The 14,479-nt window shown below is 45.4% G+C and overlaps 2 protein-coding genes across 6 annotated transcripts in view; one reads left to right on the forward strand and one right to left on the reverse strand.

The window, feature by feature from the left end:
• Positions 1-2,859, reverse strand: part of LOC113063470 (akirin-2-like) — a 4,222-nt gene extending 1,363 nt beyond the window's left edge. Inside the window, exons 1-3 of one of the 2 annotated variants that reach the window (XM_026233900.1) lie at positions 2,333-2,859; positions 705-848; positions 448-597 (exon numbers count right to left, since the gene is read on the reverse strand). In XM_026233900.1, the coding sequence (XP_026089685.1) occupies positions 448-597; positions 705-848; positions 2,333-2,543 (505 nt within the window). In that variant the 5' untranslated portion in view covers positions 2,544-2,859. The remainder of the gene's footprint in view (positions 1-447; positions 598-704; positions 849-2,332) is intronic. The other variant, XM_026233901.1, reaches the window with a different exon arrangement.
• A 2,338-nt stretch (positions 2,860-5,197) lies between these two features.
• Positions 5,198-13,617, forward strand: LOC113063471 (heterogeneous nuclear ribonucleoprotein Q-like). 4 transcript variants are annotated; one of them, XM_026233904.1, is made up of 11 exons: positions 5,198-5,355; positions 6,255-6,414; positions 7,020-7,138; positions 7,221-7,328; positions 7,408-7,521; positions 7,953-8,129; positions 8,203-8,338; positions 8,446-8,651; positions 8,925-9,074; positions 9,148-9,269; positions 9,493-10,673. In XM_026233904.1, the coding sequence occupies exons 2-11, from the start codon at positions 6,267-6,269 to the stop codon at positions 10,082-10,084; spliced, it is 1,872 nt and encodes a 623-aa protein (XP_026089689.1). In that variant the 5' UTR covers positions 5,198-5,355; positions 6,255-6,266; the 3' UTR covers positions 10,085-10,673. The 4 variants fall into 4 exon arrangements, with proteins under 4 accessions (XP_026089689.1, XP_026089690.1, XP_026089687.1 ...); XM_026233902.1 differs by lacking the exon at positions 5,198-5,355 and adding an exon at positions 11,432-13,617 and having other exon boundaries at positions 9,493-10,016; XM_026233903.1 differs by lacking the exon at positions 5,198-5,355 and adding an exon at positions 11,432-13,617 and having other exon boundaries at positions 9,493-9,859.
• The last annotated feature ends 862 nt before the right edge of the window (positions 13,618-14,479 follow it).

Consider the following 14,479-nt stretch of genomic DNA (forward strand, 5'->3'; position numbering starts at 1 on the left):
AAGATTTTCAGCTTAGTCTTTAACAGCAGAGGGCGCTATAGACTAGTTCTTAACCACTCGCTCTCAAAAAGAAGAGCGCTTGTGCTTTTGGCTGTGTTGACTTGCACATCAACTTTAATTCAGCTGTTTCCAAAGCATGCAGTGCCATCTGCTGTTGAAAACTAAGCTCAGAATCCATTTCAGAGAGAATCACAATGCCTTCAGAAAACCTCAGAATAATTTATTGATTTGCGATGCATCGATTAATAATGTGATGTCACAAACCCAGAAAGAAGCTCGTTGTAGTCCCTACCAGCTGTTTTTTTGTAATCCTTAAACAGCTTTTTTTTTGTACGCAAGTATCTCCCTTTGCACTGAACTCTGAGCGCCGTAACTTTGCAGACACTGTTTCTGCTCCAACAGAAACATGACACAGTACCTAAAGTTGAAAAAGTGAAATCCTAATACCTGCGAGTTTGGTGGTGAGGATCTCGTCGTACTCCTCGCGCACCTTGTCCTCGCGCTCCTTCAGCAGACGCTCACAGATCATGCCCACCTGCTTCAGCGTGAAGAGCGGCTGCTCGCGTCTGGAGGGGGAAGATGAGCCACAGGACGCTCCTGCAACACACCAGAAGAGAGTCTCTGAGCCGGGAGCGCTTCATCACACTGACACCGCTGACGACTGCTCGAGATGAGGAGGAGTGTGTGTGTGTGTGTGTGTGTACCGGTCAGCGAGGCTGTGCTGCTGGTGGAGGTGTGCGGCTGAGGCTCGAGGTGGCAGCATGCGTCCGTCTGCTGGAAGCTGTTCTCCAGGTGTCTCCTCTTCTGCATGCGCTTGTACTCCTGCTTGATGTTGCTCAGGATTTGCTCTGGAAGAGAGAAGGAAAACATTAGCAACAGACCTTCAATAAACTGGACAGAATCTCTACAGTGACTCAACAACAGGATCACCAACAGGGCTGGGAAATCCTCAACCGGTCTACACCAGTCTGTCCTACAGTAACGTGACCGTATCTAAACTGCCTGAGACGACAGACAGAAATCAGAATAGTGAACATTATAATTCATAACATTACATTATTAGAAGGAAAACAGGCTTGAAAGTAGAGCTGCAGGATTAATCTCATGTGATTGTCATGCTGTCTCATCAGTAAAGCGGTTCTGTGATTAGCAGTAAATGTCCATCAGCTGCACTTACTACACAGAGTTCACGTACAAGCTACACAATACAGCTTCATAATCACAGATGAATCGCATGTGGTTATGAAAGCAATATTGTGTAGCTTGACTAGTTGAAAGCAGAAATATGCTTGAGGTGAATATTTCTACTCCGATGAAGCCAAGCTTATAATGGACGGTCATCTTCAGCGAGTTCCACCTCGGTTTACCTGATCTGCTTCACATCACCTGTCACATCACTCACAGCGAGGGGGCGGAGCTAGTGTCATACGCTTAAGTACAAGTAGTTCTGTGATTGGATAGTTCTCTAGTCCAGGGGTGTCAAGCAGAGTTCAGCAGAGTTCAGCTCATCACGGTCTTTCTACACAATCTAGACACTACAGACAGGTGTAGAACAGGTCTGTGAAAGATCATGGGTGATGTAGTATTCACCCCATCGCTCATAACAGATCAGTCATTCAAGGCTTGAGTGCTATCTTTAAAAATCAGTTTCCTCAGGAATGTATCCTCGAGCTCGACCTCACTTCCGGTCCATGACACACACACACACACACACACACACACACACACACACAGGGGTGCCCGAGAATCCCTGATCTCAACATCTCAAACAATAACTACACCGTTCACTCACAGCTGGTACATAAGTCTGTAAACATGGCCTAAACGTGCACTGTCAGTAATCCAGCAGAAGAACACACGTCACGGCGAGCTAGCATTAACTAGCCACTCTCCTGATCGATTACAAGCAGAGAATAGCCCTTCCGTTTCCACCTGATTTTTGAAACACTGTAAACAAAGAGTGCCATGATCAGAGAGCCATAGTTTACCACAGAAATATCCTTGTTTTGATGTGAGGAGATGTGACGAGGAGCAGCAAGAGAGTTTGAGCGTGATTTCACTTGTGTTGACCATCTGACTGACACACACACACACACCTGTGATGACCGTCTGACTGACACACACACCTGTGGTGACACACACACACACCCCGTCTGTATGACTGACACACACACACACACCTGTGATGACTGTCATTGACTGTCATAAAGATTGGGTTATTCCGACTGCCACCTGCGGTGAGGGCTGAGACACACACTGACACACACACACCTGTGGTGAGGGCTGAGACACACACTGACACACACACACACACACACACACACACACACACCTGTGGTGAGGGCTGAGACACACACTGACACACCTGTGGTGAGCGCGGAGGTCACTCTGCCGAAGGGTGACGGCTCCATGCGCAGGTATTTCTGCGGGGACGCGCTGGAGCTGGAGGGAGACACGGGCGCGCACCTCCTTCTCTTCGGAGACGCTTGGCTCATCAGAGGATCGAAGTCCATGGTCCTCTTCAGAGTCGCCCCACACGCCATTTTACCAAGTGTTTGATTAAAAAAAGGATGTGAAATGGGACAGGAAATAACCCGAGCAGCGACAGACCCCCGCTAGTCACAGTCGGGAACGAGAGAACTCGGTCGCTTCGTTTTTATTTAAATCCTGCGTTGCGCTCGCGGCCAAAACCTTGGCTAAGAAAACATAAAGGCGTGTATGTGGTTGAGAAACGCAGTTGTGGAGTCGATTCTCCTCAGAAAAGCGCTGATGATGTCGGATTGAGTCTTCTTGAGCGAGCGCTAGCCGGCTAACAGAGATGGCGTTGAAACAAAACATTTGAGGAGGCTGTTTCTCTGCGCATGCGCGGAGACTTACAGGCGAAGCCGGGACTTGTAGTTTTTGTGCGTTCTTCCTCGCAAACGACTCCTGTCAAGACCTGACATAGTAACTACAAAACCCACAAAACCCTGCTCACAGTTATCTCCAATGAAGTCGCTGATTGGTTGTTTCGGATTGTTTGTGATTTTGAAAAAAGCCCCTATATATCTCCTCCCATCGACGCGGAAAGCCTCAAAACGACACCCAACCCTGACTTTAAAATTAATATGAAACGGACCAAATCATTAAAGCACTTGTAAAACATGAAAAACAGATGCGAACACGGATCTGCTCTCATTATAATATAATATCATAATATCAGGACCGTGTACGGGTTCGCTTTCATTTAAGTCCCAAATGTCCCTGTAACATTCATCTTTATATTCGGATCACATCATTAGTTTTCTTTCATCACACACAAAAATGATCATTCGGTCATCAGTTGTTCAACACAAACCTGTATGAATTACTTTCTTCTGTGGAACATAAACACGAGATATTTTGATGAATGCTGGTAACAGGGTTGGAGAATGTTACTTTTAAAAGTAATACACTGCGTTACTTCATAAAAAGTAGTTAATTACGTTACTTTGTTACTGTTTATGGAAAGTAATGTTACTTTTGCTTTACTTTTCCTCATCTGGCTTGGTCTTATTTTTCTATCTTCAGAAACAAAACAAAAAGAAAAGAAACACAAATGTCATGTTTAGCTAAAGTAATTTTTTCTAATTAGTATGGTTGATCATTGAAGGTCAGCAGCAAAGATTTGAATTGGTTGAATTATTTTATTTCAAGTAACAAAAATATATATTTTAAGATTTTTAGTATTTTGGTTGACTATAATAATCCTGGTGTATAAAATGTCTTAATCAGAATCTACTCAGTATTTACCTTTCAATACATACATATGAAGACATTTTTACTTAAGTAATTTTTTTGTACCATTTTAAAACTATTTCAAAGGTAACCATTGCTTCCAGAAAGAAAAAAAAACATGAACATTTAGTGCTTTAATAAAGCAAGAACACCTGGGTTATGTATATTAAAGATAATAATTTAGTAGTATACAGATTAATATGGCATGATTAAAATTCCTGATTAAAATGCAAACATTTTAACGTTTTAATAAAGATTTGGCATATTTAAATATTTACGCTATTTGATAAATACCAAAGTGAATAAAAATTCTGAATGTCTGTTTGACAACATGTAGCCAAATTTGGTCTTTTGTGTATCTGTGTATCTCTGTGTGTGTGTGTGTGTGTATAGAGGGGTAACCATGGTAACGGCTGTATTCTGTTCCTAAAGCGCCCCATGCTGTCAGAAAGTGAACTGCATTGTTATTCAGCCCGTCTGCTGCTTTGTTCACATCAATGAGAAAATCTGACTGAACTTTCAATGGAAAATAAGCTAATGTGCTTTCTAAAAATCTAAGCCATTTGGATAATAAGATCTAGAATTATTCACGTAGTTTGAATCGCCCCAAGACCACAATCCCATTGATATTAAAGACTGTTACTGTTACAGCGTGTCCCAAAAGCGATGATGTAAACTGCCATTTTAACAATATATTATCAATTCATATTATCTTGCTCCGCTTCTTGTCTCTTTTCTCACTTCTCTGCAGTCTGCACCAGCTTCATTATTACGAGCATTACTGGCTGAACCCTGCCCAGGGGTCATGACCTCTCACATCACCTGACAGGTCTGACTTTACTAGTTACTGGAGAAAAGTAATCTGATTACGTTACTCACGTTACTGAATGCATTACCCTCAACACTGGTTGGTAACCAAAACATCTTGTTCTCTGTTAAATCAGTTCTTCTATTTCCCGAAGAATTGATTTAACTTACATAACTGTTTTTTAAAGTACATTCCATAGTATAAATACAGTATGAATGAGATCCACAGGTACAGTTAACCTAACATCAGCAGATTCTCCTCACTGTCATTCACAGATCACGGGATGGTGAAGACCCTACTGTAAACACACTTCAGGATGTGCTGTGTAGCTCTACTCCCTGCAATATCAGACATATCACACAAATACATGGACGTGTTGTGTGTTTATCAGCAGCTGGCAGGTCAGGGACTGCTCATACACTTTTTTTCCACACATTTCTTAGGAGAAAAGTCAGAATTTTGAGTTTATATCTAGCAATTCTGACTTCATGAATTGAAATTCTGATAAACAAAGTCAAGAATTGCGAGGGAAACAAGTCGCAATTACCTGTTTTATTGTATTTATTTCAGTGGCGGTTATGTGCTTTACATGAGCCGCCCCTCGAGGACGAGCCCGAGCCCGTGAGCGGCCGCGTCAGAGACCCCGTCGGTGCGCGCGCGCGTGCGTGAGCAGCGCTGCCCGCCATTTTACAGTATTGGGCATCAAGCGGAGCTCCGCCGGGGAGTCGGTAACCGCCCAGAACACACACTCGACACGAGCACACCCGAACCGACCAGCAGAAGCCCGTCAGGTAAGCGCGCGGCCGCTCGGGGCTGGTAACCTTGGCGTCTCGTGCGGTGGAGGCGTTTATTTTCCCGGTGTTTGGAAACAATGCCCGGGGGGAGGGGGTTACCGGACACGGCCACTGTGCGAGAGCAGGCCCTCAGTACCGTCTCAACGCGCGAGAACGTGCAGCGGTGTCTGTTATTAGTTATTACAGCGTGTCGGCTGCGCGCTAAATGAGCTGATATTGTGCGTGAGTCACGCTGCTGAGCTAGCAGGCTAATGCAAATTTTCCCGAATCACAACTGAATTAACACGCATTTATCTTGCAGCCTTTTTAAATTTCCTAAGCTGTTTTGGTGGCTCGCTTATTAACAGCACGTTATGTGCAGTGCTTTGTCGTCACGTAGTTCTTTAAAGAGCACTTTGTTATGTTTGTAACGTAACCTAACGCTAGCTGCGGCGGGCCTGAGACTCGTGCTGCGCGCCCACGCGAACGCGCGTGTTTAGCCATTCACATTGACTGAGCGCTTGTGTGTTTGCAGGCTACACACACAGAGTATAGACGCTGTTTAACACCAGTGCAGTCTGCAGATCTAGTTCTAGTGTTGAGCTCGTGGACTGCACTTGTTTACTGTGTTTGATCGTGCTGTGGATGAAATAAACAAGGAGTGTGAGAGACGTCTACCTATAGAGATGATTGAGGGCTGTTTGCTAGGATGCTTCATGCATGTATGATTGTGTATAATCATACGTGCATACATGCAAACCCAGCATATATTTATCATTCATTGCATGCAGGTAAAAAAAATATTGGGTTATTCCGAGATTGCAGTATGGAACCTTATACATAAAATCAAATACCCACTTAATTTGTGTAAATGTCTACCCAAACCTGCAGTAATTTGGCTCATTGCATTTGAACAGATTTCTGAAGACATGGCCACAGAACACATTAATGGGAATGGTACAGAAGAGCCGATGGACACGTCTGCTGCAGTTACCCATTCTGACCACTTCAACACTTTAGTAGAAGCTGGTCTACCACAGAAAGTTGCTGAAAAGCTAGATGAAATTTACCTGGCAGGTAAGCCAAAACTTGAACCCTGCAAATTGACATTCATCACATTCAGTGCATGTTGACCTGTCGGTGCCATGTGTTTTCTTGCGTAGGGAATTGGCAGATCATTAGCAACTTTGTGTGGTTTCACTGCAAAATGGGTACTGCAGCGTTTAATGATGCACGGTGCACGGCCTGCCGAAATACAGGCTGAACTGAGCGTGTCTGGTCCTGAGAGCAGCCTTTCTGGGGATTATGCTGTTAGAGTGGGCGGGTCTGTCCCGGGGGCGTACACCAGGACAATAGAGACAGCTGTCCAGAGCGGCTGGGTGCTCCTGGGATGATCATCATTACTGTACGAACGAGGTGCTGCTGCTGACTCTGTAGTGTTAGTGATGACCGATCCAGAGGTTTCTGTGGTTGAGGAAAACCTGGAGATATCAGGATAATTAGAGCGCAAGATGCTCTTGTCCCGTAATCACAAGTGACTGAAGTGATGGTCTGTGCTGAGCCCTGTCCGAATGATGAGCCCATGAACTCTCTCTCTGAGTGTGCTGATGTTCTCCTGGAGCCTGACCTGCAGGCGTCTCCTCTCTCGGCCACGCTGAGCTGTCCCTGTTCTCTCCCTGCAGGCCTCGTGGAGCACAGTGACCTGGATGAGAGGGCCATTGAAGCTCTGAAGGAGTTCGATGAGGAAGGGGCACTGCAAGTTCTGGTCCAGTTCAAAGAGAGCGACCTGTCCCATGTGCAGGTAAGAGCCCTCGCTCTCGCTGTGCTCGGTGTGTCAGCGTAGTGAAGGAGCGAAGGATTCACTCGCTCTCTCTCTCACTCAGAACAAAAGTGCCTTTCTCTGTGGAGTGATGAAGACCTACAGACAGAGAGAGAAACAGGGGACCAAAGTCGTAGATTCCACGAAAGGACCAGATGAAGCAAAGATTAAGGTGCGCTTGGGCTTTTTATTTAACGCATTTTATTGAAACGAAACGAGTTCTTGTGTTGATTTGGTTTGGTGTTTTTCAGACGCTGCTGGAGAGGACGGGCTACACTCTTGATGTCACTACAGGTCAGCGCAAGTACGGCGGTCCTCCTCCGGAGACGGTGTACACCGGAGCTCAGCCCACGGTCGGGACAGAGGTAACCAGCGCTGTCTGAATGAGTGTTGTACAGCGTCTCTCTCCGTGTGGAAGAGCGTCTGACCCAGCACTTGCTGCTCAGAGGTCAGAGGACACAATCAAATCTGTGCGGCGTTCCTAACATCCAGCCGGATGAAGCTAATGCCTGTCCATTATCCCACGGGATCTCATTCTTGGCTGCTTAACAAATAAAATAAATGGACATCCTGATTAGAGTTGACCTCTCAAACTTTAATTGAAAAAAATGCAGCTGGTCATTTTCATGTATTTATTTTTGTTTTGTTTAACAGTAACTCTGGTCAGTCAGTGATTAATGAATGACCCGCATCACCCTCCTGTTTTCAGACTGACACTTTGAAGATTAAAGAGAACTATTAAACTCATATTTATATCAGTTTGACTGGCTGGCTCACAGACCTCTCCATGCTGCAGATCTTTGTGGGGAAGATCCCGAGGGACTTGTTTGAAGATGAGCTGGTGCCTCTGTTTGAGAAGGCCGGGCCGATCTGGGACCTGCGTCTGATGATGGATCCTCTGAGCGGCCTGAACCGCGGCTACGCCTTCCTCACCTTCTGCACTAAAGAGGCTGCGCAGGAGGCCGTCAAGCTAGTAAGACACGCCGTTGTGGTTTCACAAATTCAACTGTTGTTCAGGTATTCAATCCCTGTGTTTCTCCTCTCAGTGTAACAATCATGAGATTCGCCCGGGCAAACAAATCGGCGTGTGTATATCAGTGGCAAACAACAGACTCTTCGTGGGCTCCATTCCCAAGAGCAAGACGAAAGAACAGATCGTTGAAGAGTTTTCTAAAGTCACAGGTGAGCTTTGCTCTGAGCTGAGCGTGCGTTCATCTGTGTCCTCTCAACGTGCTCATTTCCTTTGGGTTCTTCAGATACACGTTTAACACCCTTTCTCTGTTTCTCAGAGGGTCTTACTGACGTCATCCTCTACCATCAGCCGGATGATAAGAGGAAGAACAGGGGCTTCTGTTTCCTGGAGTACGAGGACCACAAAACGGCAGCACAGGCTCGACGGAGGCTCATGAGCGGGAAGGTGAAGGTCTGGGGGAATGTGGTCACCGTCGAGTGGGCCGACCCCATTGAGGATCCTGACCCGGAGGTCATGGCAAAGGTCAGAACACCATCCAGTCTTTGGTGAAGGGGTTGTTCTGAAACACGTTCCTGTTGAGATTCTCTTTCCACACTCTCTTCAGATTAGACCGTTCTGAAGCGCTAGTTTACTCTCCCCTTGACGTTGGTTGGTGTCTTCCTTCTGTTTTGGGAGCACGGTTGATCAGAGTCATGGGGGTCATGACCTAAATCCCAGACTGATGTACCAGCGCTTGTATTCATGCCTGGTCTTCTCCTGCAGCTAGAGAGCTCATGTTATCTCATCTGTTCCCAGGTGAAAGTGTTGTTCGTCAGGAACCTGGCAAACAGCGTCACGGAGGAAATACTTGAAAAAGCGTTCGGCCAGTTTGGCAAACTGGAGCGAGTGAAGAAACTGAAGGACTACGCCTTCATTCACTTTGACGAGAGAGATGGAGCGGTCAAGGTGAGACGCTGGGGAGCGAGAGTGTTGTGTTGAGCGGTCGTGACAGTGGTGTGATGGATGTGGATGTGTGCAGGCGCTGGCAGAGATGAACGGTAAAGATTTAGAGGGAGAACACATTGAGATCGTGTTCGCCAAGCCACCGGACCAGAAGCGGAAAGAGAGGAAGGCACAGCGTCAAGCAGCGAAGACACACATGTGAGTGTTGTGGGTTTCCCTCAGGGGTGTCCAGCTCTCCTCGTGAAGGGCAGCTGTCCTCCAGCTCTTACCCAGCACACGTGGTGTTTGGGGTCCTCCTGGTGGACTCTTTGGGGTTGGAGCTGGACTCTGCAGTCCTCCAGGAGCAGACGCGTCCATCTCTGTATCTCTGAGATACTTGTCACTTCACATGAGTGTAAACACCTGTGCTCTTCTGTCCCAGGTATGATGATTACTACTACTACGGGCCTCCTCAGATGCCGCCTCCTGCCAGGGGCCGGGGCAGAGGTGCCAGTCGGGGCGGTTACTCCTACCCTCCTGACTATTACGGCTACGAAGATTACTACGACTATTATGGTTACGATTACGATTACCATAACTACAGGGGTGGCTATGATGACCCGTACTTCGGCTACGATGACTACCAGGCGCCCGCTCGAGGCAGAGGGGTGCGCGGCGGGGCTCGAGGCGGGGGCAGAGGGGCCGGCGCTCCACGGGGCCGGCCGGGCTTCCCTCAGCGCGGAGGTCTGGGGGCCAGCAGGGGCCCACGCGGAGGAGCCAGAGGCGGGGTTCTGCCGAGAGGCCGCGGGGTACGTGCTGCTCGGGGTGGACGCGGTGGAAATGTAGGAGGCAAGCGCAAAGCCGATGGCTACACCCAGCCAGATTCCAAACGGCGCCAGACCATTAATCAGAACTGGGGCTCGCAACCCATTGCACAGCAACCCTTGCACGGTGGCGATCATTCTGGTAACTATGGTTACAAATCTGACAACCAGGAGTTTTATCAGGATTCTTTTGGGCATCAGTGGAAGTAGAGAATGTAGGGCTCTTTTGTTTTCACTTCACAAAACAACAACAAATTACTACCCAATCCTTTTTATAGAGACTTGATTGGCCCTCAGATCCATTAACGGTTGCCTCTCTGCTCTTGTACATATTTTAAGAATCGGCTTGGACTCGATCAGTAGTCACTCCCTCCTGCTTCTGCCGAACTCTTTGTTTTATGTTTTGTTTGGAAGTCGTTTCCTACTTTTAAAAAAAATCGTGATTTGAAATTTTTAAATTTGCATTTTGTGCTCAACCTGTCTATTTGGCTTTAGTACCATGTGTGTTCATAGGATTCTCCTCTTCATGTCTAAAATAGGTAACGGCAACAACAACAAAAAAAGGACAAAAAAAGAAGTGTCAACTAAACTTGTATTCAACGAAGAAAAAAGAAAAAAAAAGAAATTAGTATTTGTATGTTACAAAAGATAATGCTAGTCAAATAGCTTGTCTTGTTTTTGAAAAAAGAAAAGAAAAAAAGGACTTTGATCCTAATTTTTGGCTTTACATTTTGGCTTGTATTCTTTGCTGTTTGTCTGCTTGAATAAACATACACGCACCAGTGTACAAAAACTCAAATTGTGTTTCAAATTCCTGTTTCGGCAAATTCTCTCTTCAAATTGCTACAAATTAAATGCTCCTTGTGGAAGGAAAAGGACTAAAGGTTTGCCTGTAGACGTGCTGCTCCCTCACTCTGCATGCCTCAGACTGATCTCACCCAGTCCACATCCTCTCTCCACTCAAGCTCTGTGTAAACACACACCATTTCACACGACCTCCAACTGAGAGGCCTTGCTTTACTCCGATTCACTGCCATTGCAATTTTTGGGAACTTCTCTCCTGAGGTCCCCGTGCGTTTGGGCTTCAGTGGGGTTTTGTTAGAGGAACTCCACGAGGACAGAGGCTAAACTCGATGATAGCCACAGAAAGCACAATTTGATGCTAAACGGCGAGTCCAGACGAGGCGTCGTTGTCGCTGGAAGCTCTAACTCTCTTTGCTCTTGCACGTTTGTCCCCAGTTTGAGCCACTGGGAAGCTGCCACGCATGACTGTTTTTGCTTTCCTCCTGTATCTGTAACTTTCCCGCCCCCTCCAGATCTCCCACTTCCTGTGGCTTGGACCCGAGCCTCTGTTGTGCTTGTCTCTCGTCTCGGGCTCCTCACACGAGTGCATGCTGAATCATAGGGTGTCGTCTCTAGTCAATGCATTTAGCTTTCTGTCTTTTGACATCTTCTTCTGTGGTTGTTTGTGTCCTTGTGTGATCTCTTTGTCCTTCTGTGTTGTATTGATTGTTAACGCTCCTCTAATTTGTGTTCCTTTTGTCACCTGGCGAGCAGGGGAGCGGGGTGGAGGCTGGTCCTGACATGTCCCAGTGAAGACTGACCAGCTCCCATCAGGTGGGGTCACCAGGTGCTGTCGGCGGAGGGGTGTGAGGTGCGGTCCACGCTCCAGCTCGGCTCCTGCCTTACCCAAGCAGATCTACTCCACGATCGACATCAACGCAGTGTCACGATTACACGAGTGTGTGTGTGTGTGTGTGTGTGGACTCTTCTTTGTGTTTCGTTTTCTTTTGTTTTTGTATTTAATTTTTAAGTTTATGAGAGTGTCCCAGAACCCTTGTGTCCTGAGAGAAACGCCATTTACCGTGGAAGTAGCCCAAAGGAGTTTTATCCTTAACGTTACATGTATTTTGCACTTTGTGGATGTGTGAAGTGGCTTGGAGGAGCTTGATGCTGTTGTATATTTGTGTATTTTTAACTGGAGCTTATCATGAGGACGAACATGTTAAGCTTGTATTTGAGTCTTGCCTCTTTTTTTAGTTTTTCTTCAGTTGTTACACCCTGGCGTGACTGACCAGGCATTCCAGGTGCAAATGGTTCTTTTCTGAACCTTTTTTTAGGGTGTTTTTTTGGAAAGGGTTGGTTAACTACCTCATCCTGGAGGCTGAAACTGCCCTATCTGTACTGTACATACGGAGACTTAATGCAAGCAGGGCTTTTTATATTCAACTTATGCACAAGGGCACCATCAGAGCCAATGTACCTAGTGTATTATAGTCCTTTTGTAATGATGCTGGACAGTCAGACTGGGCATGTGAATGACACTTATGTGATGAGTCTAAAGAAGCCTTGCCTGAGCGAGTCCTGCCTCTGAGGATGTAGTTACAGCTCGAGAGACCGGTCAGGAGGATGATACTTGTGTGTGTGTAAAGGCTTGAACTTGAGGAAGAATATACTTTAATAAGCTTTAGCTGTGTTTCTCAGACCCCCGCCCCAAATGAACTGGTTTTAAAACTTTTTTTGTTTGTTTTAAAGAGATAATTCACCCAAAAATGAAAATGTGATGTTTATCTGCTTACCCCCAGTGCATCCCAGAAGTAGGAGACTCTTCAGTAAACACAAACACAGTCAGTCATATAATGGTTGTCAATGGGCTCCATGGCTTTGAGAGTAAAAACAAAAACATATACAAATCAAATTAAACCCTGCGGCTCATGATACATTGAGATCTTAAGACATGAAACGATCTGAAACTAAACAGTATTTAGATGTTATACTGACCTGAGCGCACGACGCGTGTACTTGCTCTGGCATAGTAGACATATTAGATAAATACTGTTCAGTTTCTTGCACAGACCAATCATTTCATGTCTTAAGATCTCAATGTATCATGAGCCGCAGGGTTTAATTTGTTTTTGTTTAGTCTTGAAGCCGTGGAACCCATTGACTGCCATTATAAACCAAAGTCACCTACATCTGGGATGCCCTGAGGGTAAGCAGATAAACATCACATTTTCATTTTTGGGTGAACAATCCCTTTAAGAAGATGCAGCCCGTGTTGATGGCTGCTTTATCAATTTTGAAACCAACACCATCCCTTTTGTGAACTACATGCCGCTTAGGCATACACAAATCACCATAGTTTTTAAAGGTAAGTCCAGAGATTCACCTGCACATGGACATCGTTCTGATAGCCGTTCAGATCAATCCGCTGCTTCCTCGTTCTCTCGATGGAGGTGGTTAGGCTGGTCTGGCTGACAGGAGATCAGCTGGGATTGATATCTGTGCTTAAGCTTTGCTCCATCTCCACCCTGGCGCTGATTGTGGATCAGACTGGACTGGTGAGAGCGTCATGCCATTCCCCGTTCAGTCTGTATGAAGAGCTGTGCTCAGGGCGGGCAGGATGTCTGATATCAGTGAACTGGGCACACCATAGCTGCCTTTTCATCACATTTAATGTGATGGATTATTAAGATATGCATCGTTTTGGGCATGTTATTGGTGACTTTAATTCTCTTAAGCGCTTGTTACAGGGTTTATACGTTTTTAAAGGGATTCTGTTGATGTTTCAGTTTCTTTATTTTTTTGCCTCTTTAAAAGTATTGACTGGATTTTGAATATGACTGACTCCACGATTATTTCTGTATCACCATCAGACCATTTTTATAAAAAATGGTGTTTTAAAGTACTGCTGCATAACAAGTGTTTTTGCATTCCTGCAAATAAATTTTGTAAAATGAAAAGGTGTCTCTTTGCTTGATGCTGTGGTTTCCAGAGTGCCTTTCTGTCTAAACCTCTACTTGTGATTGTCTTGTTTAATCAGTGGTGTGTTAGGTTACACAACTTATTTAAATTTAAAAAGAAAAAAAAAAACCTCTAATTTTGATTTTACAAAAAAATATCTGTATGCTCATTCATTTTTAACACCTTTGGAATGGCGTGTTTCTTTTTTTGTAATTTAATTTAATTTTTTTTTTTTTACTTTACTACCGTCTTTTTCAGCGGTTGTGTTAGTCACTAAAGTATAACAAACCATGCAAAGAATAGGCTCCAAAAATCACTTTCCATCAGTCTGGCTTATTTGAGGTGACATCACGTTTTTTGTGTTGAATGAATATATGAATGTACCGTTCCACAACATTCCTACACCGTAAATTTAGCAGAAGCATTTTCCAAAGTGACTCACACATAAAGTTCATCACAAACAGTCTCTCATGAAAGCAGTGATATTTGTAGTGTGTGGCCAGGCTGTTGTTCCCAGTGAAGTTGTGAGTTGTAAATGGAGAAAAGAAGAGGAGTGAGCACAGAACCTTGAGGAACCCCAGCAACCCGCAGACAGTCCTCCTCTCTATGAGACCGTGAGTTTAGACAGAAGCCACTGAAGTACTGTACCTGTGATGCTCATGTCAGAGGGGGTGGACAGGAGGATCGGGTGTTTACAGTGTCAAAGACCATACACAGGTCCTGTAGAATAAGGACAGAAGACTCTCATGGTGTTATGGCGACATCATGTGGTCAGCGTGTGAATGTGATGTGTGATTGACTGGGAATCAGTTTTGAGGATGGAAGTGGGACATCTGTCCTGGTCTCTCATGCAGCTTAAGA

Source organism: Carassius auratus, chromosome 45 (assembly GCF_003368295.1).
Source record: "Carassius auratus strain Wakin chromosome 45, ASM336829v1, whole genome shotgun sequence".
NCBI classification, from domain to species: Eukaryota; Metazoa; Chordata; class Actinopteri; order Cypriniformes; family Cyprinidae; genus Carassius; species Carassius auratus.

Coding starts and splice junctions, on each gene's coding strand:
- LOC113063471 (XM_026233904.1), top strand. CDS start 6,267: ATGGCCACAGAACACATTAATGGGAATGGTACAGAAGAGCCGATGGAC. Junction 7,329..7,407: donor CAGATGAAGCAAAGATTAAG/GTGCGCTTGGGC, acceptor GGTGTTTTTCAG/ACGCTGCTGGAGAGGACGGG. Junction 7,522..7,952: donor AGCCCACGGTCGGGACAGAG/GTAACCAGCGCT, acceptor TCCATGCTGCAG/ATCTTTGTGGGGAAGATCCC.